Source organism: Schistocerca americana, chromosome 4 (genome assembly GCF_021461395.2).
Source record: "Schistocerca americana isolate TAMUIC-IGC-003095 chromosome 4, iqSchAmer2.1, whole genome shotgun sequence".
Lineage (NCBI taxonomy): Eukaryota > Metazoa > Arthropoda > Insecta > Orthoptera > Acrididae > Schistocerca > Schistocerca americana.
In genome coordinates this window covers 443,738,063-443,764,363 of record NC_060122.1, presented here as the reverse complement: position 1 = coordinate 443,764,363, position 26,301 = coordinate 443,738,063, and the positions used below count along the sequence as shown (strand labels likewise).

Here is a 26,301-nt window from a genome sequence, read left to right as displayed (position 1 = left end):
GAAGAGCAGTTTAATGGAATTGACAGTGTCTTGAAAGGAGGATATAAGATGAACATCAACAAAAACAAAATGAGGATAATGGAATGTAGTCGGGTTAACTCGGATGATGCTCAGGGAATTAGATTAGGAAATGAGACACTTACAGTAGTAGCTGAGTTTTGCTATTTAGGCAGCAAAATAACTAATGATGTTCGAAGTAGAGATGATATAAAACGTAGACTGGCAATGGCAAGGAAAGTGTTTCTGAAGAAGAGAAATTTGTTAACATTAAGTATAGATTTAAGTGTCAGGAAGTTGTTTCTAAAAGTATTTGTATGGAGTGTAGCCATGTATGGGAGAGAAACATGGATGATAAATAGTTTGGACAAGAAGAGAATAGAAACTTTCAAAATGTGGTGCTACAGAAGAATGCTGAAGATTAGATGGGTAGATCACATAACTAATGAGGAGGTATTGAATAAAATTGGGGAGAAGAGAAATTTGTAGCACAACTTGAAGAAGGGATCGGTTGGTAGGACATGTTCTGAGGCATCAAGGGATCACCAATTTAGTATTGGAGGGCAGCATGGAGGGTAAATATTGTAGAGAGAGACCAAGAGATGAATACACTAAGCAGATTCAGAAGGATGTAGGTTGCAGTAGGTACTGGGAGATGAAGAAGCTTGCACAGGATAGAGTAGCAAGGAGAGCTGTATCAAACCAGCCTCTAGACTGAAGACCATAACAACAACAACAACAACAACAACAACAACAACAACTGATGGCTATAACGAAGTGATATAAAATTAAAGTATATTTCAAAGAAATGAGAATTGGACTGTGAAGGGTGTACACCTTTTTCAACCACACCTAAAGTCCACAATGATAATTATTTCACTGACCGCTGATGCTCATAAAGTTTGGCAATAACAGAAGATCCACTCAGTTTATCATTTTAAGACTTTCCTTTATTTTCCCATAGTTAGATAGTAATTATAAAAGAAATGAGACAGAGAACGATAGAACAAAACTGAAGATTCATATTCAGGAGAAGTCAGTTCAGACAAGTCGTAAACTGTTTCACTTCAGCATTTCAGAAAATCGTTATGTAGTTCACCAGGCAAAGCCAGACCAGTCCCTTCCCCCACCTTTTTCCAAACTGACTATGTGTTCTAACTTTAATAACAGTCTTCAGAAACAAATATTCATTTTAGGAGTAGTAAATAAAACCTTGCTGCTCTTAGACTCTTTCTTTCCTTTCCCTTTTTTTTTTTTTTTTTTTAGTGGTCAAGTACAAAAGAAGTTGTACAAAGATGTTGGAAAGAATTGATCCTAGTCTTATCAACAGAACTGTTCCTGCATTTTCTACTTGTTGGTATCATGATAATATTACAACTCATGTTAATAAAGCTGTTCTTGTTCAACAGTGATATTAGGGTTACTGATAAACAATCTGATACATTAACTACATGTTTCAATCAAAATAAATATGGAGCTGGATATCAAATTGCCTTACCATTAATATGAATGAGAGCATGAGCAAATTCACAAGGTCAGACATCTCTCACATTATGACCTCGATCGTGATCTAGATCGAGATCTTGAACGTTTGTGTCTCTTTCGTTTGTGGTCTCTGCTCCTGTGATCATTTCTGCTGCTGCTGCTGCTGCTGGCTGAGCTGCTGTGTCTATGAGATGCTTTGCTCCTCTTCTTTTTACTATTATGGTGTGATGATGCTTTATCTTGTTTCTCTTTGGTAGGATTTCTCTTTTCTGATCTGTCAATGGGCTCAGGGGATTCAGACCAACGCCAGTTATTCCTTTCTTCTCGGTTTCTGCAAGACAGTTGATGAAACATGTTAGGGACTCAGTCATACAGTACATACACATACACAAATATGTTAAGGAATTCTGTACATTGTAACCGTAATTAGAGGGCTCAGAAAGATAACTGTCATATAACACACGAAGCAGGCAATGTTAAACAGGTACGGCAGATTAAATGGCATTTTAATATTAAGTAATGTCACAGCTGAAATAACCTTGCTCTACAGTGCACACAGACTACCTGAGACAGTTCTGTCACAAGTTTGATTACACTGGCTGGTCTGCACAACATGGACCAAGAATAGTAAATGTATGGGTGTGGCTGTAACCAACTGTGTACAGAACAAGCAAGCAAGACAGCAATGGGAGCAACAGTCTGACACAGCACATGGTCATGGGGTCTGTATTTTCCTGGCCACCAGGTGAAAAAGCATGGCACATGGCAGTGGGGGTCTGGATTTTCCTGCCCGCCATGTAAAAGAGAAAAGTAAGCATTCCAGTTTCTGGCAAATGCACCGTATATTTCCACAGACTCAGATGCATAACATAAATGACTAAATGCAAACATAAGATTTTCTGAATTACAAAATTGCAGTATCCCTAAAAAAAAGTTGAAAATTATCTTTGTTGACAGTACAGAAACCAAGTCTCACATCTTCCAATAAATATACAGAAATTCAAGATACAGGAAAATGATAGTCAGTATGATAGGTTCACTGCCACTTTGGAGATAACTGTACTACAAAATTTAAGAAAGTAAGAACCATTTGCATACGTCAATGTTTACACAAAATATTTGTAAAAATTAACAGTGTACAGGTACATACAGCCACATTCACAAACAGCATGTGAAGATGTCAGTTGTCACCACCGACAACCTCAAATGATCTCAAATACAATTAATATTACAGCAATTTCAGATGTATTTAATTATCAAAATGTCTCAGAACTTAGACTCCTCCACTAAAATTGCCTGAAAGCAATCTTAACCAATTCATTTATCAGATGTTTGACTGAAGAGGAGTTTGGTAGTTACTAAAGCAAATATTCATTTTGGCACACATTTTGAATATGTTGCACCCATTGTAAATTTTGAAATCACTACCACTGAAAAGAGTTCAAGTACGCAGGTTAAGTAAAGATTTAATCATGTTTCTATTGTCTAAAGTGACAATGTATTTTCATAAATACATAAGCCTACAAATTTATAATTCGCAATTATTTCCTTAATCATTTTAGATGGTTCTAATGTTTCTGATATGCTAAGTTTAGAAATGCAAAGGGTTTCCCCTCTTTTACATAAGGTTTCTTCACAAAGTAAAGTTGATGATCCAGAAAATTGATACAAAATCCATATATAAAAGAAAATTTTATTAAAAACGTAATAAATATTGCCCTCCTATCATTAAAATGAAGGATTATGTACTTCAGGACTGAAACAAAGGCTTTCTTTTCCTTGTCAAATCTCCACTGCGTTTTCTATTGCGTGCTGCCTGAGGACACTCCCTGTGCAGCATACAGTGATAGTCAACTGTCATGTTGACATCCGATTGGTCCTTGTACCCCTGTTCCATTTGTTTAATGTCTTGAAGGAAACTTTCTCCCTGTTCCTCACTCACAACACCTGACACAAGAGTGCAAAAGTGCAGCTTCAAGCTCACTGAAACAACCTGTACTTTCAAGTTAGGCAGCATGTTTCTTACTACTGTATAGTCCGCCCCCGGTAGCTGAGTGGTCAGTGTGGCGGACTGTCAATCCTAAGAGCCCGGGTTCGATTCCCGGCTGGATCGGAGATTTTCCCCGCTCAGGGACTGGGTGTTGTGTTGTCCTAATCATCATCATTTCATCCCCATTGACGCGCAAGTCGCCGAAGTGGCGTCAAATCGAAAGACTTGCACCAGGCGAGCGGTCTCCCGATGGGAGGCCCTCGTCACACACCATTATTATTACTACTGTATATTCTTATAATGAAGGTCTTTGCAGTTAATTATCCTCCCAACCTTCTACAAAAACAAATCTCCTGTGCCATATCTTTCCAGTCTCCCACCATCTCACAAAGGCTCACCGTCCGGCCACAGAGGGGCATTCCCCTCGTAATTCAGTACCAACTAGGATTCGAGCAACTGAATTACATTCTCCGTCAGGGTTTCGACTACCTCTCGTCGTGCCCCGAAACGAGATATTTCCTGCCCACTATCCTTCCCACCCCTCCCATAGTGGTATTCTGCCATCCACCGAACCTACACAATATACTTGCCTATCCCTACACAACGCCTGCTCCCAACCCCTTACCTCCTGGCTCATACCCCTGTAATAGACCTAGATGCAAGACCTGTCCCATACATCCTCCCACCACCACCTACTCCAGTCCGGTCACAAACATCACCTATCCCATCATCAAAGGCAGGGCTACCTGTGAAACCAGCCATGTGATTTACAAGCTAAGCTGCATCCACCGTGTTGCATTCTATGTGACCACGACAACCAGCAATCTGTCTGTCTGCATGAACAACCACTGACAAACTGTGGCCAAGAAAAAAGTGGACCACCCTGTTGCTGAGCACACTGGCAAACATTACATCCTTCATTTCAATGACTGCTTCACAGTCTGTGCCATATAGATCCTCCCCACCAACACCAGCTTTTCTGACCTGCACAGGTGGGACCTTTCTCTGCAATATATCCAATGTTCCTGTAACCCTTCTGGCTTCAACCTTTGTTAGTCATTGTCCTCTCCCATCCAGACCCTTCTCTGTTCCCATTCTAACACTACACAGCCCTCGTTCCTCCATCATCGCACAAAGTCTTTTTACTTCTCACCTTTTCCGCCCCCCCCCCCCCATCCCCTCCCACCTCTCCGCTCCCTCTACCTAACCTCCCGACTGCACATAGCTGCCCTACCCTCTTTCCATCTCGTCCCTCCACACTGTCACACACATCACTGTCTGCCACACCTACCCTACTATCCCTCCCCCTCCCTGCACCAGCCTTCTCCTTACTCTCACCCAGTCGCCACTCCCATCTTGCACCAGTGCTGCTGCTTGCGGTGTGGCCTCAACTGCCTGAGACTGCAGTCGTGTGTGTGTGTGTGTGTGTGTGTGTGTGTGTGTGTGTGTGAGAGAGAGAGAGAGAGAGAGAGAGAGAGAGAGAGAGAGTTGTGTTTGTAGGAGTGTGTGTTTGCCATCTAATTCTGAGGAAGGCCTTACTGGCTGAAAGCTCTTATTTGTGATAGTTTTTTTGTTATGCCTATCTGTGACTGAACATTATAAGTGTTTTACCTGAAATCAGCACCCAAAAATACACAAGCAAAACCCTTTACCTTTATGAAAAAAATTCCATTGTCACCAGTCTTATTAGTGATCTAGGACACAGGATGAAGGTTTGGAAATGAACAGCAAGGAGAGGTGCCTCTCTAACATATTAATTAACTTTGAACCTAATTTCTATACCTACAACCCCACTCTGCAAGTCAACTCATAGTGTGTGGTGGTGGGTACTTCATGTACCACTGTCCCCCTTTTTCCTGTTCCAGTCACAAACAGTTCAAGAGAAGAACGATTGTTGGTAAACCTCCATGCAAGCATAAATCTCTCTAATTTTTCTTTCATGGTCTTTTTGTGAGATACATGTATGCGGAAGCAATATATTAGTTGACTCTTCCACGAATATATATTCTGAGAATTTTAACAGTAAACCACACTGTGATTCAGAATGTCTTTCTTGCAGTGTCTGTCACTGGAGTCGGCTGAGCACCTCCATGATGCTTTTGCACTTGGCAAATGAACCTTTAATAAAATCTGCTGCTCTTCCTTGGACCTTCTCTATTTCCTCCTTAAATCATATATGGTACAGATCCCAGAGTGATGAGCAATATTCAAGTATAGGTCGAACAAGGTTTTTGTAAGTTACCTCACTTATGAGTGGACTATACTCCTGAGGATTCTTCCAATGAATTTCAGTCAGGAATCTGCCTTACTTGTGATTAGTTTTATGTGGTCATTTCACTTTAAATCATTCAGTAGGCATACTCCTAGATGCTTTATGGATGTGACTGCTTCCAGTAATTGTTCTGAAATCATGTAATCATTTAATAATGGGCCTTTCTGCCTGTTTATGCTCAATAGTTTATACTTGTTTATGTTGAGGGTCAACTGCCAATCCCAGCACCAAGCAATGATCCTCTGCAGGTCATCTTGCATTTAGCCACAATTTCTCTGAATGCAACAGCATCATCCATGAAAAGTTTCATGAAAGTTAAAATATTATCCCCTAGGTCATCATCATGTACTGTGAAATGTAATGGTCCCGTAACTTTCTCTTGGGGAATGCTGGATGTTTCTTCTACATCATTTACACTAAATTCAAAAGGCAAATCATTCCATTAGCATTTAGCAATTATTTTGGAGCCCAAACTGATGTATAACTACATAAGGGGGAGCAACGAGCCAGTTTAGATCTTTTATAGTTTGTCACTACTTGTGTACAGGTCTGTGAGCTCAGTGGAACTGCATGTTAAGTTTTTGACTTAAGAGGAACTACGCCACTTCGCATTTACATGCCATGGAAATAAATAATAATATATGGGGAACCTGTTAGCACTTGTTCACATTTATGAAAGTTAATAGCAGTACTTGTAACGTTTCATATGTTAATCAGCATACGTGTCTGCTACTTAAAGTATTATAATGCCACAGTTTTTTAAATCACCATTCTTCTGACTGATAGAATTTCTCTCTGTGGCAACCTATTCATATCAGAGTAGAACTTGTACCACACTTCGCTGATTATTTGTTGTTACCCTTTACAGATCCTTCTAGTAACACGGAAATTATACCCAGGCATCTTAACACATATTCTATCTACCTGTCCCTTCTTCATGCCTGTGGATTTCAAATGTTCCCATTTCAATGACTTTGTGGAGAACTACTTCAAATCATCATCTTATAAATACATCAAACTTTCAACATCCTTCTACAATACCATATCTCCAGCACTTCAATTCTATTCTTTTCTGATTTTTCTACACTTCTATGATTCACTACAATATAATTCTGTGCTCCTTGCATACATTCTCAGAAATTGCTTCCTCAAATTAAGGCCAATATTTGATACTAGCAGACTTCTCTTGGCCAGGAAGGCCTTCTTTGCTTGTACTAGATTACTGTTTTAGTCCTCCTTGTTTCATCCATCTTGTGTTGTTCAGTTTCCAAGTTACCAGAATTGCTAAAGTTCATCTACATTGTGGTCGCCAACTTTAATGTTAAGTTTATCGCTAATTGCCTATACTACATTTTATGGCAAAAAAATGTTTTAAATAAAAAGTGATGCACAAAAGTGAAAATAATAATTTGCTTAAGCACTATTTGTGACTGTATCTCAGAACTCAAAACATCTTTGAAGTATGTCCCTCAAACAATGCATCAATTGTAACATTTCACCAAACACTGGAAAGAGTTTTTAAATTTATCCACAGCAATGATGTTTACTGCCACCAGTAAATTTGCTCCAACAATTTTCATATTATGAAAATGCCTCTTTCTAAAATATTTCTTTCTTGATCTCTTCATTATAAAAGAAAGAAACAACTTATGTGGCTAAGGTGTAACCTTGTGTTCCCAAGAAACCACTTCAATACTTTCGCACTGTGCCAAAAATTATATGAAATCAATGCTCCATGCACACAAAGAAGACTGTATGGGTGGTGGAGCCACTGCCATAATTTGACACAATGTAGGTATTTTCTCTTCATTGACTTGCACTTATGCAACCATTAAGACAGACAGTAGTAATGTTGATTAATTATAGTACTACCGAACACAAAGCCATGAATATGAGCCACATATTTGTTAGCTTTTTACAGAAACGAGAACATCAACTTGATTTACCACACACTGGATCCACTCCATCTTCCATCTTTGTTCCTGTAGTTTTGACCAGATGACAGCTTAATTTCTCAGCAACTGCCACAAGGCCAAAATCAATCACCTGTGATGACACAGTCAAAAATTCTGTATTCATTTCTGTCTATTCCTTCAATTCATGGCAAACATTTAATGGTTGCACCTCTATGCATTGCAAAGCACATTTGTAAGGAATCCACAGTAATGTCTTTAAGCTTCAAAATGTCCATCATAATTTATGAAAACTGAAACTTCAAAAAAATTAAAAAGTTTCTTATAAGTTCTACTAATTCATCTACTGTTGTGTCAATGTCAAACATGATCAAAATTTTCCATAATAAAAGCTACTCGGTATGCATTCTGGGGGCAGTATTTGACTACTTTTAAATTGGGAAAGCAATTTTGTAAATTTTGTCTGTGCCCTAACTTCCTTCCTAGAAACTTTTGAGACATTATAATAGTTCTGCTGCCTGACAAGAAACAGAATTTCAGATCCGTATGTTCACTCTCATGACTGTCAACTGCCAAACTCTCAAACATGTAAATGACATTCACAAAATCAGATTGAAGGTAGGATATTTTTTACTACTGAACTGTAATTGGCAGAGATTTATGGTAGGTTTCATAAAAGTATTCAGCAAGAAAACACAGGATTAGCATGCCTTCATCAACAGGCAAATAATTATTATTTATTTTCTCTCTTTTCAAAAGTGGCACTTTCTTCATCTCATGCCTCTGCTTTTTGGAAACTTTCAGAAATTCTTAGTTTATAAAAGATGTTATAGCTCTAAATAAAACTATCATTACAGAGATTAACTTCTTATATCCTTTTGGAATGCCCCAGAATGCATGCTTAGCCTCTTGCATGAAACTTGTAACAAAAGTATAGCCTAACTTCTATAACTCAATTTTAAAAATCCATGTTATGTAATGTACGGACAAATCTTCATTCATTAGTTTACAGTTATGAAAATTTATGTCTGCATCTGTTGCCCATTAAAAAAAAAAAAAAGAAAAAAAGGCAACGACACAAATATTGGCTGTGAAAACTTGCACTGAATGAACAACGTAACAAGTTTGACGGGAAATATCAATTCTCAGGCGATTTCATGCCATTCATGCAAAATAACAGAAAATCAAGGACTTCAAAAATGGTTTTAGAGGCTACATCAAACAAATGAATATTTGGCAGTAAGAACAAAAAAGTCAAATCACAGGTGTATAAGAGTTATCTTGATCACACACCTACAAAAATATGGAAAAAAAAGGAAACTAATTTAATTACCTTTGACCATTGTGCTTTGGACTGAAAGAGCTTGATGGAGATCTTGATCTGGAGCGATGCCTTTTCCTCTGCCTATAATGTTGGAAGTCTCTATCAGCCCATGCAAACTGATTTGAAGGATTACGAAATACATGAAGGAAGTTGCAACTTCTACCCTTTGGGCACTTTCCTTTGAAGAATAAACCTACAATGAGAATAAATGGTTACATTCCTTCAGTGCCAAATCACAGATGTATTAGTTGCATGAAATTGGAAATATGAGGGTCGTCCACAAAGTAAGTTCCATTTTTATTTCTATCCGCGACAGCATACGATCGCAGTTCCGAGCATGCACAGCAGTTACTCTGACTCAAGGAGAAGATATGTACACCATTTTCAGATCGCTGCTGCTTACGTATGCTTTGTAGTGCTTCTTTATAATGTCAGCTGTAATAGAAAATGCCGCATGTGTGAAATCGGATCTGTGGTTCGTTTTCTAAATGTAAAGAAAGTTAAACCAAAGGAAATTCATTGGCAAATCTGCGAGGTTTATGGACAAAATGCTATGAGTGATTCAATGGTTAGAAGATGGGTCAGACTGTGCAATGAAGGATGTGATCAAGTGTACGATGAAGAATGAAGTGAACACCCATCTGTGGTTACTGATGAACTGTTTCACACAACTGAAGAGAAGATTAAGCACAACCGTAAGCTTACACTTTGTGCCCTTGCTATGGAAGTTCTGCAAATCTCATGAGCAATAATTCATGAAATTGTTACTGAAAAACTGAAATTTTGAAAACGAAGGTTAAGCCTAAGCAAATCTTGACACCTTGAAAAGTCATGTGCACCGTTTTTTGGGACAGAAAAGGCATTTTGCTGATTGATTTCTTACCACGAGGCCAAACAACCACTGCACATGGTTACTGCGACACCATTAAGAAATTGAGAGGTGCAATACAGAACAAGCGCCGAGGATTACTGTCAAAAGGTGTTGTTTTTCCACGATAATGCTTGACCTCACACGGTTAATGTGACCAAATAACACTCACAGGAATTTCACAGGGACGCGTTTTGATCATCCTCCGTACAGCCCGGAGCTCGCTCCTAGCGACTTCCATCCCTTCTTACACCTAAAATCTGTCCTTGGTGGTCAACACTTCAACAATGATGATGAGCTGAAAGACCATTTAAACACATGGTGGAATACACAGGTGGCAACCTTCTATGAGGAGGCATACAAAAACTTGTGCCATGCTATGACAAGTGCCTACAAAATTTGGGAAGCTATCTAGAAATGTTGTTTAACAGTTGTAGATTTTTGAACAATAAATATTTTTTCTGTATCTGTACACATTTGTTTTATATAACCAAACAGAACTTACTTTGTGGACATACCTTGTATTTACTAATACCTATATTTCGTACATCAGAAGAAATTAATTGACTGTCAGTACTAAATAATACTTTAGAGTGTGGTAAGGTACATAGAAAAATTGAACATACAAATATGTCAGAATTTTCATGAGGGTAGTTTTACACATGCACAATACTGCTGAATTCTCAATAGCACGTAATATAAATAGCAGTGACTTTCAAACCGGGCAACCGCTAGTAATAAGGTAGTTTTGTTTGGGATAAGCAGACAATATTAGGGATTTAGGTGGCTAACTGGCACCTTAAAATGTGGTCACGGTTGCAGATCAGAGAGGCTGATTCATGACTACATAAGATGGCTAAGAGAAGTAGACAAATCTTACACAATAAAGCCGTCAACTGGAAGTCAGAGATTTACGCCTCTCATTTTCCTCAAATAATGAGAACGTATTTTAGAAGCATGGCATGTAATGAATAAAGCAGAGGAAATGACATTAACAATTAACATATACAGAACAGGATATTTAAGCCTGCTAAAAATATCCTGTCTTTAAAAAAGGAGATGAGATTAGAATTTAAAGCCGGTTGATGATAAGGTCATCAGAGACAACGCACATGCTTGAAGTGAGAAGGAAATCAGCTGAGCCCTTTCAAAAGAGCCATCCCAGCATTTGCCATAGGGAAGTTAACAAAATCGTGAAGACCTAAATCTGGATGGAAATCCTGAAAATGAATCCAATGCCTCATTATTGCACCACATTGCTTGGTCTGTATTTAAAAAGAACACTGAAAAGTAACAATGACACATGAACTGTTGAATTACAAGGTAAGACTCCAGAAAAGCACATAAAATGGAAACTATGGGACAATATTGACAGAAGTCTTTAAACCATTTGAGAAGTAAATTATATCTAGATAGTATCAAAGAGCACTAAGAAGATACAATCGTATCTGAAATCGGTCAAGTGATTAACATTGCAAGGAAGGTTAGTGTCAAATGTCTTGTCAACATTTGGTGGTCATCAAACTGAAGCACTAACTCAGCTGCAGCAGGACCTGAGAAGAATATAACCTATTCGCGGAACTATCATAACATTCTTCTACAATGATATATAAAAACAATAAAAATGTAAATAGTGATTCTAGACAGGGATTTAATCCCATATTTATTTATTTTTCATCCTTCGATCATATGTCACATTATAAAGAGACATATAATACAGGACATGGAACAGAAATAACTGGATACACAAATGAAACATAACATACAAATATATGTACGGTTCTAAAATGTGAATAAATGCAATTAATGAGCAATATTCTAATATTGTAACACACATTAATACATCTGGTAACATACGAAGACACCAACAAACTCTGCTTATAGTAGATGAGAGTGTTAAATCAAGCTTCATTCGTACAATGCAAAAGGCTACAGATTACTTAAGTCATGTTCGACTATGGCTCTTGGCCTTGGGTTACAAAACATGTTGACACAATTTTTCTATACTGTTTAATTTATATAGCACATCGTCATACAATATCAAATCAAAATGGTGATTTTTTGGAGTATAGATGTGACTGACGATGCTACAGTGCATGTGCATGCATGCGTGCGCACACGTGCGTGCGCATACACACACACACACACACACACACACACACACACACACACACACACACACACACACACAGAGAGAGAGAGAGAGAGAGAGAGAGAGAGAGAGAGAGAGAGAGATATGCAACACTTATGTTAGGTGCAGTTTTACTCAAATTGTCAGTATTTTACTCAATTCTAAATTAATTATAAAATGTCTCCAGAAATAATTGTATAAGTAGTCAGTATAACACAGAGATACAAGTGGCAATTAACACTTATCACACTGGATGCTCTGCATCATGATGCATTTTTAAGCTTATTTAGCATCACTGTTATGACATTTAGTGATGTTTGAATAGCTATATTGTTTGGGTGTATTTCCAGAGACTGGAAGCAAACATTAAAAGGTAATTTCATTTGGCAAGAATGCTCCAGTATTCAGAAACTATTAAGTATTGGTTGTATGCAACCGCTTGCCCAACAATGTATCTATCTGACAATGGACTTTCTATCACAGAAAATAGTTTACAGATCTGTGAACTAAAAACTCATTTGAGTGGATGCTGGAGCCATCCATATACTAAATCAGGAATTCATGGCGAAGAAAGGTACTGCAACTACTAACACATTTTGCAACTGCTGTTAAAGAATAATACAGAAGAGTTTTAGGAGCTAAAGTAGTTTCCCTTACCACAGTTTCATGATTCAGTTTATAGTCGAGTGTGGCACTGACAAAAATGATTGAATTCTTAATTCGTAGAAGTCTGAACTGATGTGTATGATGGAACTGACTGAGATATAGTATTGGCAAGATTTGGACTTGCATCTGAAACAGTAGTTCATATCTCCATTTGGCTATCCAGATTTACGTTTTCTGTGCTTTCCCTGGATTACTTAAGACAAACACTGGGATGATACCAGGAGCACACATGGCTGATTTCCTTCCCATCTTAGCTTGTGCAATATTTCCAATGACCTCAGTGTCGAAGGGATGGTAAACCCTAACCTCCCGTCCCCATTTTTAGTTGATTATGACCGAGAATCCAATGTCAGTTCATCACTAAGCTTGTCAAAACTGGCAGATTAATGGATACAGATTGTGCGGGGGCCAACACATTATCACCAGGAATTATCTCAAGATAACCCCTCTCATCGTTTTCTTCATCTTCCCTCCAATGGTGACAATGAGAAACATCAACAGGTCTTACCCCCTGGAGGACAGATCTGAAGGTGTGGGACTAGGCATTCTCCGGTCTAAGATATTATGAATTCATCATGAAGGTCTCAGAAACAGATAACAGCAAATATATGAACTGATCTGAACAATTTGTATTTAAAAAAAGCTCTGTAAACACGAAAAATAATAAGTTACCTCACAAGCAAAAATTCAGAATAAAACGAAGGATTCTTTCCCGCAAATGCCTACATAAACTGGTTACAATATTCCAGCATGATAATAGTGTGTCTTCTCTATTATGATTCATGAAGCATTAGATTCAACTCAAACTTAAAGCTAATGACAATTTTACTTATATTCAATACAGTTTATTGTCATATTTTGTCACAATCAAATCTTCTGTGATATTATTACTTAATAAACAATTTTAAATTTTGATCATACTAAAAAGATGAATGAAAAAAATTAAGATGATATTTAAGTTAAATACGTATCTCTTTTCTTCACAAAAATAAGTTGTGAAACTTTAGGGAATATGGTCAATAGAAATGTGAATTTCACCAAATCAAACATAAATGTATCAAAGTTTCAAATGTGAAAGTATTTTACTGTTGTTGTTGTTGTGTTCTTCAGTCCAGAGACTGGTTTAATGCAGCTCTCCATGCCACTATATCCTTCTTCATCTCCAAATAACTACTGCAATGTACATCCTTCTGAATCTGCTTAGTGTATTCGTCTCTTGGTCTCCCTTTACGATTTTTACCCTCCACACTGCCCTCCAATACTAAATTGGTGATCCTTCAGAATATGTTCTACCAACCGATCCCTTCTTCTAGTCAAGTTATGCCACAAATTTCTCTTCTCTCCAATTCTGTTCAGTACCTCCTCTTTAGTTACATGATCTACCCATCTAATCTTCAGCATTCTTCTGTAGCACCACATTTCGGAAGTTTCTATTCTCTTCTTGTGTGAACTATTTATCATCCATGTTTCACTTCCATACATGGCTACACTCCATACAAATACTTAAAAAAAAAAAAGACTTAGTGACACTTAAGTCTATACTGGATGTCAACAAATTTCTTTTCTTCACAAACATTTTCCTTGCCATTGCCAGTCTACATTTTATATCCTCCCTACTTCGGCCATCAGTTATTTTGCTTCCCAAATAGCAAAACTCATTTACTACTTTAGTTGTCTCATTTCCTAATCTAATTCCCTCAGCATCACCTGATTTAATTCGACTACATTCCATTATCATCGATTTGCTTTTGCTGATGTTCATCTTATATCCTCCTTTAAAGACACTGTGCATTCCGTTCAATTGCTCTTTCAGGTTCTTTGCTGTCTCCGACAGAATGATAACATCATCGGTAAACCTCAAAATTTTTATTTCTTCTCCATTGATTTTAATTCCTACTCCAAATTTTTCTTTTGTTTCCTTTACTGCTCGCTCAATATACAGACTGAATAACATCAGGGATAGGCTACAACCCTGTCTCACTCCCTTCCCAACCACTGCTTCCCTTTCATGCCCCTCGACTCTTATAACTGCCATTTGGTTTCTGTACAAATTGTAAATAGCCTTTCACTCCCTGTATTTGACCCCTACCACCTTCAGAATTTGAAGAGAGTATTCCAGTCAACATTGTCAAAAGCTTTCTCTAAAGTCTACAAATGCTAGAAACGTAGGTTTGCCTTCCCTAAATCTATCTTCTAAGATAATTTGTAGGATCAGTATTGCCTCATGTGTTCCAACATTTCTACGGAATCCAAACTGATCTTCCCCGAGGTTGGCTATTATAAGTTTTTCCATCCGTGTGTAAAGAATTCGTGTTAGTATTTTGCAGCCGTGACTTATTAAACTAATAGTTCGGTAATTTTCACACCTGTCAACACCTGCTTTCTTTGGGATTGGATTATTATATTCTTCTTGAAGTCTGAGGGTATTTCACCTGTCTCATACATCTTGATCACCAGATGGCAGAGTTTTGTCAGGGCTGGCTCCCCCAAGGCTATCAGTAGTTCTAATGGAATGTTGTCTACTCCCGGGGTCCTGTTTCGACTTAGGCGCTCTGTCAAATTCTTCAGCAGTATCATATCTCCCATTTCATCTTCATCTATCTCCTCTTCCATTTCCATAATATTGCCCTCACGTTCACTGCCATTATACAGACCCTCTATCTACTCCTTCACCTTTCTGCCTTCCCTTCTTTGCTTAGAAGTGGTTTTCCATCTGAGCTCTTGATATTCACGCAAGTGGTTCTCTTTTCTCTACAGGTCTCTTTAAATTTCCTGTATGCAGTATCTATCTTACCCCTAGTGATTTTGGAATATTTTGTAAGTTATTACAATAAGGAAAACCATACAAAATCTGAAAGGATGAGCTGCAAAAAAACTATGGTCCAGCCACCCACTTTATGTGGTTGAAGTGAAAATAGTGCATTTTCAAATTAAGTATTGCTATGCAGTCAATACAGTCACTTTTGCTCCCTCTCTCTCTCTCTCTCTCTCTCTCTTTCTCTCTGTATGTGTGTGTGTTTCAAAAAATTACAAATAAAAATAATCTTCTGGATATGAAATCACTTATTACTGATAGATAAGAACTTGAATAACTTACATGCAAAAACTGTTTCCATTGTTACCACAATTTCTCTAAGAATAAATATTAAATAGTACACAATATATTTTAACTGATTCAAGTATCATTTATCCAGCTTACCACAAAGAGCTGATTTCCAAGAGGATACACAAGTAAATTCCACATTAAGCTGTCTTCCACCATACCATCGACCATGAAATTTCTGAAATGCTGCAACGGCATGTCTGATATTTGCATATTCTATGTAAACATTTCCTCTGAGGTGTGACTCAAAGTTGCAACATACTTTAAATTGCACCACTGGACCAAAAATTTCAAATTCAGGCAGAACATCTTCGTAAAAATCTCTGAAATATCAGAATTAATATAATAATAAATGTTAAATAAAGTGTTAGTAAATATGTGCTTAAAATGAAAAAATCTACATAGGTTTCAGCCAAACCTGATAAATACTTACTTGAAGTGCTGGTAAGTTTCACTGTCCTCATATTCCAAAAGAACATCTGTATCATATTCATCTGCCATTGACTGATCCATTCCAAAATGTGAGTAAAAGTTTGGAATCAACAGAACTTTGCTTATTCCTGGCCTTGGATGATTTCTAAGGAAAAGCAGTTAATAATAGCACACATGAGATAAGATTAACTGTCATGGTATTAAAAGTAAGTTGTACAAGTCTTCCACCTGCCTTGAGATCCACGTTCAAGAAGAACTAACATGCAAATTTGGTTGAATCTGGGAAACATCAAGGAAAAAACTGTGATACATCTATTTTCCTGTATCGCTCAAAACTTTACATTATAAGAATCCAAAAATTTCTCATGCTTCTTTCACACAGTTATACCTAATCGAAATAACTGATTCTGCTAATAGAAATGTTTTTATTTTATTTGGTAAAGGATATAGCTTCCATTCTGAAACGATAATCCACAAAATGGATACACTTTCATATATCAAGCACTCTCCTTCTTTGGAGACATAAAGTCAGCACTGGAGTCAATCTAATGTTGCTCACTCTTTTAATGCCAAAATACACCCAGAAGAGAAATGCTGTAAGGCCTGTCAGTCTGAAATATGATAGAAATTGTTATGCTTCAACTATTGCAGAACTTTCTAGGTCTTAAAAAAACATTTTCAAAGTAAATGATATTTGAAATTAGTAAGCAGCACTTATCCAACTTAAAATAGTACATCTACCAGTTTATAAATAAGAACATAATTTATGGTGAGCATGTCATGATAATATTTTTTCCATTGAGATTTCCAGAAATTTAAATTCTCATGTAAATTTGTGTGTGCAACTATTGAGAAATATATTTAAAAACAAAGATGATGTGACTTACCATACGAAAGCGCTGGCAGGTCGATAGAAACACAAACAGACACATACATACACACAAAATTCAAGCTTTCGCAACAAACTTTTGCCTCATCAGGAAAGAGGGAAGGAGAGGGAAAGACAAAAGGAAGTGGGTTTTAAGGGAGAGGGTAAGGAGTCATTCCAATCCCGGGAGCGGAAAGACTTACCTTCCCACATCACTGATAATTTTTAGCCGCTTCCCACAGGTTTTAACGTCATTATTTCTTCGTCAGACAATTGTTAGCCTCATTTTCATAATCTGCCACCACAAAACCACTCCTTTTAATATATTACACGCAGTTTTTTCGAAATTTTCCCGAATTTCTCCGTCCTCTAACGTGTTTTGGCGGCAACGCAACCACCTAACCTTTGTGCACATCGTTGTCTACCAACCCAAGTCCAACATAGCCCAGCTGTAACCAACACCTTTTCGCCTTTTTTCACACCAGATCTCCAGTTACTATCCAGTCCACCTTTATCCCTCCCCATATATTTTTATTTTCATTTTCATTTCCTCATGTTACACTTTCCACCTTCTAATACCATGTCATCCTCACAACACCCCCACAACGACCCCATTAAGTTTTATTTACATTCCCTCCGCAAACATGCCTTCGCCCTAGCCAGATTACGCTCCCATATTCTATTTTCTCAGGCTTGTCTGACATTTGGCATTACCCCCAAAGGCCTCACACTTAAAGTTCCCATCTCTGGCTGCAACCCTTCTTTCCATCAGTCCCTATACCAGTTCCAAACTGAACAATCCACTGCCCTCACCCACCTAATCCTTCACCTACACATCAACTCAGCCAATGAACACACCCGTCAACTCCTATCCTTAATAAAAGTCTTTAATCTTTCCTCTCCCACATCCACACCGGCTGTTCAGAGCATCCTCCTACAGGCCAACCATAAATTAGAACAGCATGCCACCCTCCACCTCAAAAAACTATCCAATCTTCTGGTTTCCCACCCGGAAAGGCAACTCACTCACCCTTCACAAACTTTCCAGCAAACCTCAACCTCATCTCATTGCACACAAACCCAGTCTCTCCCATCTACTCAATCTCCCACTTCCAGCTCCACTCCCTCCAAAACCTCAAAATTCCAATCAACACAATCTGCAACCACAACACCCTAATTCAGTAGTTAACCTTTCCTCCAAACCTCTCTCCCAATCCGAAACCTCTGTCCTATCCAAAGGCCTCACCTTCAGCCCCACTCCCAGATTCAACCAAACAGCCCTCGTCAAAGATTTACTGTCCTACACTCGTACTCTCTGCTGGAAATATCACTTTGTCACGAAGAAAAATGATCCTAATCCTACTCCTAATGATCCAACTCCCCAAGACACCATCCAAATTGAACCCTGCCTGGAACAGTTCCGTCCTCCGTCGCAGCGGGACCCACCTCCTCTTCCTCAAAATCACCCTCTCCAAACCTTCCAGGAATTTCTGACTTCCAGCCTTGCATCTCAATCCTTCGTAAAAAACCTTAATCCTACTCCCAACATCACCATTGCTGAAGCCCAGGCTATCCGTGATCTGAAGGCTGACCGATCCATCGTCATTCTTCCGGCAGACAAGGGTTCCACGACCGTGGTACTTGATCGTCAGGAGTATGCGGCTGAGGGACTGCGTCAGCTTTCAGACAACACCACATACAAAGTTTGCCAAGGTAACCCCATTCCCGATGTCCAGGCGGAGCTTCACGGAATCCTCAGAACCTTAGGCCCCCTGCAAAACCTTTCACCTGACTCCATCAACCTCCTGACCCCACCGACACCCCGCACCCCTACCTTCTACCTTCTTCCTAAAATCCACAAACCCAATCATCCCGGCCGCCCCATTGTAGCTGGTTACCAAGCCCCCACAGAACGTATCTCTGCCTACGTAGATCAACACCTTCAACCCATTACATGCAGTCTCCCATCCTTCATCAAAGACACCAACCACTTTCTCGAACGCCTGGAATCCTTACCCAATGTGTTACCCCCGGAAACCATCCTTGTAACCATTGATGCCACTTCCTTATACACAAATATTCCGCACGTCCAGGGCCTCGCTGCGATGGAGCATTTCCTTTCACACTGATCACCTGCCACCCTACCTAAAACCTCTTTCCTCATCACCTTAGCCAGCTTCATCCTGACCCACAACTTCTTCACTTTTGAAGGCCAGACATACCAACAACTAAAGGGAACAGCCATGGGTACCAGGATGGCCCCCTCGTATGCCAACCTATTCATGGGTCGCATAGAGGAAGCCTTCTTGGTTACCCAGGCCTGCCAACCCAAAGTTTGGTACAGATTTATTGATGACATCTTCATGATCTGGACTCACAGTGAAGAAGAACTCCAGAATTTCCTCTCCAACCTCAACTCCTTGGGTTCCATCAGATTCACCTGATTCTACTCCAAATCCCATGCCACATTCCTTGACGTTGACCTCCACCTGTCCAATGGCCAGCTTCACACGTCCATCCACATCAAACCCACCAACAAGCAACAGTACCTCCATTATGACAGCTGCCACCCATTCCACATCAAACGGTCCCTTCCCTACAGCCTAGGTCTTCGTGGCAAATGAATCTGCTCCAGTCCGGAATCCCTGAACCATTACACCAACAACCTGACAACAGCTTTTGCATCCCGCAACTACCCTCCCGACCTGGTACAGAATCAAATAACCAGAGCCACTTCCTCATCCCCTCAAACCCAGAATCCCCCACAGAAGAACCACAAAAGTGCCCCACTTGTGACAGGAAGGATACTTTCCGGGACTGGACCAGACTCTGAATGTGGCTCTCCAGCAGGGATACGACTTCCTCATTCGCATGAATGGACACAGGCAGACAGTGTTTGTTGATAATGAGGATCACCCTGTGGCTAAACATGCCTTGGTGCACGGCCAGCACATCTTGGCACAGTGTTACACCGTCCGGGTTATCTGGATACTTCCCACCAACACCAACCTATCCGAACTCCGGAGATGGGAACTTGCTCTTCAATATATCCTCTCTTCCCGTTACCCACCAGGCCTCAATCTCCGCTAATTTCAAGTTGCCGCCACTCATACCTCACCTGTCATTCAACATCATCTTTGCTTCTGCACTTCCGCCTCGACTGACATCTCTGCCCAAACTCTTTGTCTTTAAATATGTCTGCTTGTGTCTGTATATGTGTGGATGGATATGTGTGTGTGTGCGAGTGTATACCCGTCCTTTTTTCCCCCTAAGGTAAGTCTTTCCGCTCCCGGGATTGGAATGACTCCTTACCCTCTCCCTTAAAACCCACTTCCTTTTGTCTCTCCCTCTCCTTCCCTCTTTCCTGATGAGGCAACAGTTTGTTGCGAAAGCTTGAATTTTGTGTGTATGTATGTGTCTGTTTGTGTTTCTATCAACCTGCCAGCGCTTTCGTATGGTAAGTCACATCATCTTTGTTTTTAAATATATTTTTCCCGCGTGGAATGTTTCCCTCTATTATATCAACTATTGAGAAAGCTATACAAAACATTTCTGATTCGCAATAGGATTTCTGGTGTCTTCCCAAACAACTTCTGTAATCTTTTGTTTTCCACCTTTGCTTCAGTTATAAGATATGGACTTTTCATGTTGTAAATACGATATTTGTACGTGGGACCAAATTATGACCTTTTACAAGGGTTGTGTGAATTTGTTATAGGTTAATACATTTAATGACCTGCTCTTATTGATACAACAGAAAGTTTAATTTGCAATTAGTGCAAAACTAGCACAAGATGGAGGTCACTGAGGAAACTTATTTAAGGATTATCCAGATAAATGTGTAACCAAAAGGTCCTTCATGGGCTATTAACGAGAAACCACATGTGACCCCGTGTTGTGGGATTTGACATCATATCCACTCCTCATAAAAATGCAAAATAATACAAGAATAAAAGATGTGGTGGTACATGCAGATGACATGATTCTTGCAAAGGGAGAGAGAACACGTAAACAAATTATAACAGTTCTTAAGAAGTACATTAATGGTGCCAAAGAGTGAAGCTGTCAGTATACAGTCCCAAATAACCACATACATTGTATGTAGAGGCATATGTTCGGAGGCACACTTACTTCCTTTCCACTGCCCTTTATACAGCCATTGCTGGTTCACAGAGAATCAACCATAATTTTGTATACAGTATTATTACAATGGGGTAATCCCTCCCAAAAGCATTATAAAGCTACTGCCAACTCCCCCACTGTGGAGGAATCTGTGTATGTCTTCTGTTTACATCTAATGAACAGCACGATCGATTGGTTGGTTGGTTGTTTGTTTTGGGGAAGGAGACCAGACAGCGTGGTCATCGGTCTCATCGGATTAGGGAAGGATGGGGAAGGAAGTCGGCCGTGCCCTTTCAGAGGAACCATCCCGGCATTTGCCTGGAGTGAAGCACGATCGAATGTGACACTGTGTTTCAAAGTGTTCATGCATAGTGTATCTGAGGCAGAACATGAGAACCAATTCAGTATTAACCTCAGTCGAAGTGGAAACACTATTAACCTCAGTCGAAGTGGAAACCACCTACAAAACCATGTACGGGCTGGCCAGCACACTGCCCTCATTGTCTGTCCATAGAGAGGATTCAATCTGGTGCCAGTGCACCTCCCTGTGTTCCTGAAGTGGGTGCTTTAATGTGCTCAGTTATCCAGGTGGATACTAGAGTCATACTGAGACTTTTAAAAATTGTTATCAAAACATGTCCACTGGATAAATAAATCCATAAGCATCAAACGTGTACAATGGAGATGGAAAATGATTATGACCTCCAGAATCTTGTAGCAAAAGAGGCCAAAGACAAAAATAAAAAGTCAGTTCTTAATTATATTTGTAAACAATGGTATAATGTTGAAAAAGGAAGGTGAACCTACAGTTTCTTCCCATTCACCAGGTAAAGTTTGCATTACAACAATAAACCCACCAAGAAAATTGATGCACTAAGTATTGGGTCACAGTCCTTTGTAATATCTTACAGAATCAGAAGACAAGAAACAAATAGATACGCTGGCAGAAACAGACGCAAATGGAGCCACAATCTCAGTGTGTCCTCTGCTGGTGTGGATAGTACTGGGCAGCAACAATGGATATGAAGGAGATTTTTAACCATGAGACAATGTGGCAAAAAATTAAAAATACTGTCTGCATAATATAACGAAAGGATGGGTGGTGCTGCATTCTTGGAACACACCGCCACTTTCTGTTCAGTTGGACGATGCTATTGAAGATGAAAATGAATACGAGTGAAGAACTGTGAGGCCAAAAGTTGGAAGAAACATGCACTAAACCGTGCAAGTACTATCCAGCCAACTACAACAGAAACCGAATTCCAGTACTTCAAAAGTATTGTATCACATTCACAGAAAATCAAAGGAACTAGAATGATACGGATTGTCATGTTGAGAAATTCCATCTTAGTGACGACAATCTGATCTCAAATGGGGCATATGTACCCTGCAACCAAGAAGTCAATAACACAATAAGTAAAATGCTATTATTTATACAACAGAATTTTGCCATGCAAATATGTTGGCACCAGAAGCATTTCTCACCGTGGAATACTTTCTGTTGCCAATATAGCTGCAATGGAGCATATGTGGAAGAAAGTGAAATTGTTTATGAGTAATTGGATTTGTAACAAACTACACTGAAGCCCTACACAAAAACAGAGATATGTAAACAAGCAGAAAAGGGCACAGCGGTCGACAACACCTAAATAAGACAATAAATGTCTGGCACAGTTGTTAGATTGGTTACTGCAGCTACAATTGCAGGTTATCAAGATTTAAGTGAGTTTGAATTGCAGATTTCAATGCTGGGCCATCAACAAGTGTCAGCGTGTGAAGCATTCAACGAAACATCGTCGGTATGGGCTTTCAGAGCCTAAGGCTCACTCATGTATCCTTGATGGCTGCAGAACACAAAGCTTTATGCCTTGCCTGGCCCTGTCAACACCGATATTGGACTGTTGATGACTGGAAACATGTTTCCTGGTCAGATGAGTCTTGTTTCAAATTGTATCAAGCAGATGGATGTGTACGGGTATGGAGACAACCTCATGAATCCATGGATCATGCATGTCAGCACAGAACTGTTCAAGCTGGTGGAGGCTCTTTAATGATGTGGAGCATGTGCAGTTGGAGTGATACGGGCCCCCTGATATGTCTAGACATGACTGTGACAAGTGACATGTATGTAAGCATCCTGTCTGATCACCTGCATCCATTTATGTACACTGTGCATTCCGACGGACTTGGGCAATTCCAGACAGGCAATGTGACACCTCGCATGTCAAACTCGCCAGACATGAACACTGCTAACCATATCTGGAATGCCTTGCAACATGCTGTTCAGAAGAGACCTCCACACCGTCATACTCTTACTGACTTATGGACAGCCCTACAGGATTCATGGTTTCAGTTCCCTACAGCACTACTTCAGACATTAGTCGAGTCCATGCCATGTCGCGTTGTGGCACTTGTGTGTGCTCGTGGGGGCCCTACACAATATTAGGCAGGTGAACCAGTTCCATTGGCTCTTCCGTGTATTTAGAAAGTAAAAAAACTATTTGATCAAATTTTAAAAAGAGTAATGGTGCAGACTGATTGAAATAAATTTAATAAGGGTAGTAAGAGCTCCACTTACAGTAATGGTAATAGTTGTTTCATTACCATGGAAATGGTACTATAAAAATAAAGTAAAAGTAGATATAATATGCAATATTGACACAATAAGAAATTGCTGCTACAAGGTTATTAGAAATGCTGATGCTCAGAAGAAATTCTGAGTTGTGTAAGACAATCAGCAACACATGAAGTATATGTAGATGTGGCAGAATCTCTTCAACAAGACCTGGGAAATCCTATGATGCAATTGATGCAACACTGAAAATAACTAAAATGAATCATGTTTAGCAACATAACAGATGGTAACACGGATCAGGGGCCAGCAAAAATTTCAAACATTGTTAAAGTATGTGGATACATTATTTTACAGCTACCACGGAAACATATACACTACAAAAAAATTCCACATGATCTATGATGTGACACACAATGTGAGTGAGCTGCAGTCACTGATTTCTCCGATTAATATCTGACCAGATCTGTTTACTACATTAGTTACCTTAAAACACCTTGTGGTGCCTTTGGATTCACACATGATGTCATGTGTAAAGCACAATCTGGGAATGGCCAACTACACTTGCCTGTTTCTGAACTGCAGGATCTGATGTATACCAAAAAATTGTCCTAGTTATTTGAATTTTATGACAAAAGAAATGGCAGACTCATTATTTATGAAATAATGAACTGCAACATGCTATGTTTAAAGCGTTTTGCAACAGTCTGCACACTGGATAATATAAGCTCATGAATATGGTATCATTTCCAGTTATGCAGAGGATGCACGGTTGCACATGTAGATATTCTATGCAGTACAACATTTTCTGTTACTGATATATGCAAGTGGGTGATGTTACATAACAAATGCAGTAGATTACTTAAGGCAGATGTAAACTGCAAGACAATGAACAAAGTGACAAATTCACTAAATTCACTTTTCAGTTCATTTTTAATTAAGTTATTTATATATTTTTGGAAGTAAAGATAATTAACACTTACAACTGATTTCTATTGACAATCATTTTAAAGCTAACTCTGGGCTCTTATTCGCGAAGGGAGAATTCAGAATACAAATATTCACTTTATGTCTTAAGGAAGCAGTAATTGGTCACACACTAAATATAGCACTGATAATAATAATACAATAAAGTTACAACATTTCTTCAACATTATAACAATATATGATTCATAATACACTGCACATAGGTGATATCTCTTTTTTTCTTATAAATGGTGAGGTAAAATTTTGAATAAGTCGTAAAGGATACCCTGTCCAACCTGCAAAAAATTACAACCCAAGTACTTATCAATAAAAAATATATATACAACATCTAAAAAATGTGCCAGAAATAAGTTGGACTCAGAGGAAAAGCCTAGCCTGTTAGCTTCAGCTACTGTATCAATTAGTACAGAAAAGCAATAAATAGTTGCAAACAAATTTCAACATATAAAATGTACAACAGAGATGAAATAAGACAAATAAGTCAAAACAGTGGAGCGAACAACACATCAATATGGATTATGAACCCAGAGAAACATGTAAAGATTTGCTATAATAAATCCAGGTCTTGAGAAACATTTGATGCAAGAGCTTCCATGAATATGCTTGCACATACATCTGCCAGCACACACACACACACACACACACACACACACACACACACACACACACACACACACACAGAGAGAGAGAGAGAGAGAGAGAGAGAGAGGGAGAGGGAGAGGGAGAGGGAGAGAGAGAGAGAGAGAGAGAGAGAGAGAGAGAGAGAGAAATCACATACCGGGAACATCTGTCACCAAATCTGCAGGCACCAGTTTTAGAAAAGAATGGACATAGAGGTTTGTCTGGATTGGTTTCCGTAGACACATTTATAGCTTGTGGCATTTCTCCTCCCTGAAAAGAAAATAGATTTCAGATAATTAATTACAAATTCTAATTCACATCATTACTTCAAGCTCTCAAAACCAGAATCCTTTCACTAATAAAAAGGAGGAGGAAAGTCTGGTAATCCCACCAGACATATTAATGGATCAGTCAATATTATTATATACAAATCCAGTGAGGTTGCTACGCACAGTGCGGAAGGCCACATCTGCTGGTGCCAGGTCAAATGGCAACACATTTCCAGCTGATTCAAGGGCTGCCACATACCATCATGGTCTTACTTGTCGCATTCAGCCAATTTTTACAGCAGGCTCTCCAGTGTACCTATTGATAATGTGCCTGCCTTACACGGTTTTCTCCTGGACTGCAATTCAGACTTTGTTGTTACCTACTGTCGACATTTGGCTGGCATACTACCTGAGTGCCTACTTAATTCAGTACAGTCTTTGCTCACAATTCAACTGACAGTTGTGTTATCTGTGAACAAACCAAAGGCATGTGGGTGCACAAGCACATGGTTCACAACTGAATGCCTGCCCAGTTGAATTTATAAGCAGTATTCTCCTGCACTTAAGTGTGAGTTTTTCAAAACATTTCCAGAGTACAGTGTTATCCATGCAGTATCCAGCTACAGAAGCTGTCATTTTGTGTATTTCCAGAAGAGTCAGGAACTACTACTTTCTGAGAGT

The 26,301-nt window shown here is 39.1% G+C and overlaps 1 protein-coding gene across 1 annotated transcript in view; it reads right to left on the bottom strand.

Moving 5' to 3' along the window:
- Nucleotides 1–26,301, bottom strand: part of LOC124612660 (U2 small nuclear ribonucleoprotein auxiliary factor 35 kDa subunit-related protein 2) — a 48,437-nt gene that overhangs the window by 5,412 nt on the left and 16,724 nt on the right. Inside the window, exons 6-10 of the mRNA XM_047140981.1 lie at nucleotides 25,509–25,621; nucleotides 16,183–16,326; nucleotides 15,846–16,072; nucleotides 8,991–9,174; nucleotides 1,496–1,813 (exon numbers count right to left, since the gene is read on the bottom strand). Of these exons, the coding sequence (XP_046996937.1) occupies nucleotides 1,549–1,813; nucleotides 8,991–9,174; nucleotides 15,846–16,072; nucleotides 16,183–16,326; nucleotides 25,509–25,621 (933 nt within the window). The 3' untranslated portion in view covers nucleotides 1,496–1,548. The remainder of the gene's footprint in view (nucleotides 1–1,495; nucleotides 1,814–8,990; nucleotides 9,175–15,845; nucleotides 16,073–16,182; nucleotides 16,327–25,508; nucleotides 25,622–26,301) is intronic.